The sequence below is a fragment of the Microtus ochrogaster genome, unplaced genomic scaffold, assembly GCF_000317375.1.
Source record: "Microtus ochrogaster isolate Prairie Vole_2 unplaced genomic scaffold, MicOch1.0 UNK61, whole genome shotgun sequence".
NCBI lineage: Eukaryota > Metazoa > Chordata > Mammalia > Rodentia > Cricetidae > Microtus > Microtus ochrogaster.
The window spans coordinates 872,847-878,204 of NW_004949159.1; the positions used below are offsets into that span (position 1 = coordinate 872,847).

Below are 5,358 nucleotides of genomic sequence, written 5' to 3' on the forward strand. Positions count from 1 at the left end.
ATGTTAGTGGTCCCTCTCTCATCCATGCCTGACGATAGTGGTCCCTCTCTTGCACAGACCCTGTGCAGGTGACCTCAGCTGCTGGGATTCATGAATCATGCCATACCCTGAAGCTGGCATTTCACAGCACTCCCCTCACTTTCCGCTCTTAGTTCTTCTTGTCTCCTCTTCTGTGATGTCCTGCTTTGGTGAGGTGACACAGATGTCACAAATAGGTATTGGTGCTCACAATCACTTATTCTCTGCACTTTGACCAATTGTGAGCCTCCACTGGAAAATAACAAAACCAACACCAAAAACTGTAAGCAAAGGCTGAGTTTTTTTCTTTTGTCTCATGTGCTGTGGCATGGTCCCAAATAAATGCACAAAAACTTGTACTAATTACAGAATGCTTGGCCTATTTCTCAGCTTTATTACTAACTAGATTTTACAATTTAAATTAACCCATTTTTAAAACCCAGGAGGCAGACCCCAAAGTCTCAAGCATCAATCCTGCCCTAACCTCCCAAGTTGCTGATACTGTAGACATGAGTCACCGTACCTGGCCAAATGAACCTATTTCTATTAATCTACATTTTGACACATGGCTTAATGGCATTGTCTATTTTCTAGCATGTCTGGTTCCTCTGGTTGCTGGCTCACATCTTTCTAGAAACAGCCCTTCTTTCTCCCTGTATCTCTGTTCGACTTTCCTGCCTAGCCTGATTCTGCTTGGCAATAGGCCAATTAAGCATCATCATCATCATCATCATAATTTTGTTTTGTTTTCTGAGACAGGTACTAACTGACCTAGAACAAACTCTTGTAGAACAGTCTGGCCTCAAAATCATGGAGACCTGCTTTGCCTTTGCTTCCCAAGTGCTGGGATTAAAGGTGTGCACCACCACCTGGCTAATTTAGCATTATTATTAACCAATGAGTGAAATACATATTCCCAGCAAGATTATCCCACATCAAAAACCAAGCAACCAAACAAACAAAAATTCCATTTCTATGATCATATCCAAGATATAGGCCTAATTTATGGGTGTAAAAATTCAAAGCAAATATTTTTTGTCATTAATTTCACTTTTATGTTATTTAGGATACATCAAGGGAGAGCTTATGATCTGCTGAAATATTTTTCCTCCACCATTAAATCTATCAGGTATGTTACATGTTGAAATATTGCTTTCATATTTTTCAGAAATTTAATTGTAATTTGAAAATATTGAGATTCTTGTCATGAACCAGATATGGAAAAATATAGGGAGACTGTTACATACTATTTATTTCCACTTGCCAGAGGGTTTATAGAATCATCCTATGCACAACCTTTTGGTTATGTTCTGTAATATAATTAATTTCATAGTACTTTGGAGATTAAGTTCTATCTAGAGAGAGTCTCACTCTCAGGCACTAACACTAACAGGAAACTAGTCCAGAGCATCGTTGATACCACATCCTGATATTCCCAGTGTTCTCAATCGCAAAATCTTGTTAAACACATATGTTTCTGATGTACCAACAGTTCTCTAGGATATATCATGTGCTTGCTCTTGAATATCTTGCTACAACCTATATTTTTCTACGGGGTTTGTCTGACTGTCAGTACATAGCCACTTCCTATTTTGATCTGCAACAAAGTCCACTTAATCACAACCAATCTTAAACTCTATATGAGCACCCCATCCTTGGGCTCCATTGGCCAAATAACGTCACCTAATTAAATGACCATCATCCTAGTCCCTCAGGTCTAAATGTATTTCAACACTATAATAAATGTTCTTTATTTTGTCCCAGGTATATTCAAAATGATCATAAATCTTACTATTATTGCATCCTTAATAAGCAATCATTTGTTTTATTTCTTTGATCAGAGCTGAGTTAGACCTATATGTAATTTTTATATACACAGTGTGAAAATGAGGCATGCAAGAGCAGAGGGAACAGCTTTGTTCATTTAAGCAGTGGTTCTCAACCTGCCTAATACTGTGACCCTGTATTGCAATTTCTCATGGTGTGGTGATCCCTAAACACACAATTATTTCATTGCTAATTCATAACTGTGATTTTGCTACTATTTGAGTTAAATGTAAATACCTAATATATAGGATATCTGATATGCGACCTCCAAATGGGTCATGACCCACAGGTTGAGAACCACTGATTTGTAGCATTTGTAGATGATAGTTATCCAAAGTATAATCTTGAGAGCAACGCAGAAGCCTCCAGAGATGCTAGAGTTGAGTGCAAAGCCAGGCTGAAAAATAAAACATTAATTCACTCATTCATGTAACCAATCTCATGTGGTTGTATCATTGGTTTGAGACACTTTTAAACATTTCAAGGACAAGGATTTTTAAGTGTACTTCCACCTTTACAGTCCTTGTATTAGCTACTTTTCTGTTGCTGCGATAAGACACTATGAACAAGGCGACTTACAGAAGAAAGACTTAGTTTAGTTTATGGTTCCTGAGAAATCTGAGTCTGATTCAGGAAGATAATTCGGTGTTACATTTTAGAATTAGGTCTGCATATTTTGAGCATCATGGACACAGAGCAGTGAATGTGAGTGTGGCGTAGATCTACAGTCTTTCTATGTGGTGGAGATGTGTCAGATTGTCTCAGAGTGTGCAACAGTGAGGGTGGTCAGAAATAAATGAAGGTCTAAACTAAGGAAATAGAAGTAATGATTCAGGATATTAACTCCACAAATACTTGTAATTGAAACATTGATACTGAAGTTCATATACTGGGTAAAGATGACCAAGGTTTAAATTATGAATCTCTCTCTTTCCCTCTGTCTCTCTCTGTCTCTGTCTCTCTCTCTCTCTCTCTCTCTCCCTCTCTCGCTCTCTCTCTCTCTCTCACACACACACACACAGAGTACATTATGAAAGTGACATTTGTGGTTATATACAAAAATAATTAGAATTTATTTATGTTGTGGATATCAGAAGACATCATCACAGTGATTAGTCTGTAACTGAGGAGAACTAAATTAATGTTGCTGATAAAGATTTCAGTTTGTTGATGAGTAAAGAACCAGGGAAGATGGATCTCTAGTAAGGGCAAAATATTAAACAAAGAAAGGCAAATAAGATGTCAGATTGGGATTTATTTCCATCAAGGCTACTCTCTATGAACTGTTAAGTTCTGTGTTTTTTCTTCCTTTCTTCACACCATTGTAAAAGTTTCTTAATGCTGAGGTAGCAAGCTGTTACTTAATGATATAAACCTACTTAAATCTTACCATTCTGGAGGTCAAAAGTCAAAAGTGTGTTCCACTGAGTAAAACTGGGATTCTAGACACTCTGGTGGAAAACCTTGCCTCTCTCCCAACCTTTGTGGCTTGTCGGCATCATTTTAGGCATTCCCTGCTCACTATTTCCTATGTCTTTGAGGTCAGGGATGTTCAGTGGAGAGAGCTGAGAGTGTGTATCAAGTGTCCACATTCCACCCCTCTGACATCAGTTCTCACTTTCCTCACACCGTGAGCACTCTGGAGAAGTCCATTGGCTCCACCTAGAGGACCCATAATAATCCCCCGCATTCAAGATTAACTATTACCTGTGGCTTCATCTGTGATGGTAATTCTGCATTGACATGGAGCCTAATGCAATAACAGGTTTCTGGGGATTTAGGTGAGCACATCTGAATTAGATGAGGACCATTAATCTATTGGCCGTGTCCTGCTTTCATTTTTTTCTCACCTACCTAGAAAAAGAAAGGAAGCTTTTCTTCTCTATCATGGATTACATTTTTTTTTCTGGACACAGTACAGAAAAAAATGCATCAGAAAACAACAAAAAAAAAAACAAAAACTCCACAAAGTATGTCCATAAGATAAACAGTGAAAAGAAAAGAATTTTTTCTTGTACTATTTAAGGGAGCAGGAATCCAAGAACATAGAATGTGGTAGCCTCTCAATTATCCTTTGTAATAAAGACACTGCACAGAACACCTTCTCTTATTTTTCTATTTCTTTTTTGTTTTGTACTTACATTAATTGGTTAATGAATTTGTTTCTTATTAGTATTCTATATAATTTGCTAATATTATTTCATCACTTTACAGGACAGCCTTTTTTTATAATACTCATGACGCTTAGTTGACTAATAGTATATATATATGTGTGTGTGTGTGTGTGTGTGTGTGTGTGTGTCTACTATATATATATGTATGTATTCTTCTATTTGCAGTATCTCCTTACGTGAACTGTGTGAAAACGAAAAAGACAACGTTGTTTTAGCATTTGAACAATTGTCTGAGTCCTTTCATGAGAAGTTTGAAAAAGTGTGAAAAGAAAAACTATGTAAATCACCTAAAATATCACCATAGAAGCTTTGGAAGTTGTATATTTTTTATTCTTATGTTTTGATCAGACAATCATACACAGTGAAATGGAATGAGCAAGCTACTTGCTGTGTTTGGCTCTGGGCACCCTTGGCTGTACCACTTGGTGTGCCTAAGTTGTGGTTTGTATAAATGATTGTCTAAAAATGCTTATGTCTCCAAATTATAGAGGAATGAATGAGAAAATGCAGGATTTACATATATATGTTTGAAGAATATTTTATACTCTACAAGATCCAAACAAAAATGGTATTGAAATATTTTCACTGTTAATAGATGTAAAAGTTTATTGAAACTAGAAAAGTAATAATTGCAGTATCCTGAAAATGTAATATATTCTCCTAATAAATATAAAATGATTATACTGCTTAGAGAACTAGCTGTTGAAATAGTAAATTTGATTAAATAAGCTGCTTGTAAAAAATTATTTTTATTTATTTTTGTAAAGCTTTAAAAGAAACAAGTAGCTAATATTTTGCTCCTTTTTATTTGTATATACATGATTGTTGAAATAATGACCTCATTGGTTTCATTTGTGTGAAATATATTCAACTAGTAATTCACTTGCATGGTACCATTCATTCTCTAGAATTATTTACATAGGATCATTCTGTAATTGAGGCTGTACCCTGAATTCTCATCTCTAGAATCTATTTGAAACCCTCAATTCGAATTTACAACACCAAATCCTTAAAACAAAGGATGAGTCTTTTCTGTTACTCAGGCATTTCACTGAATGATGCTCTTTTTGGTGGCATCATAAGTAGATTGTAGTGATTTAAAAAAAAACTGTTATTGTTCATTTATTCCTGAAGCAAAATAAAATTCTAATTACTGAAAATGATGTAGCATTTCATGAGCAATGTTTGAATCTCTGCCTTGGTGGTGGTGTGGGATGCAGTCTAAACTCCTTTCATTCTTTAAATGTTACAGCAGTGCTGTAAACAGAGACATTTAGGATCCTGACTAGCATCTCCTAATTGCTACCGAGTGGAGCGTTACACAATGTGAAATTGATTG

The 5,358-nt window shown here is 35.9% G+C and overlaps 1 protein-coding gene across 1 annotated transcript in view; it reads left to right on the forward strand.

The window, feature by feature from the left end:
* LOC101993692 (probable ATP-dependent RNA helicase DDX60) overlaps positions 1 to 4,284 on the forward strand; it is an 81,273-nt gene extending 76,989 nt beyond the window's left edge. The window contains exons 35-36 of the mRNA XM_005369808.1: positions 1,085 to 1,147; positions 4,185 to 4,284. Of these exons, the coding sequence (XP_005369865.1) occupies positions 1,085 to 1,147; positions 4,185 to 4,284 (163 nt within the window). The remainder of the gene's footprint in view (positions 1 to 1,084; positions 1,148 to 4,184) is intronic.
* Positions 4,285 to 5,358: the final 1,074 nt, after the last annotated feature.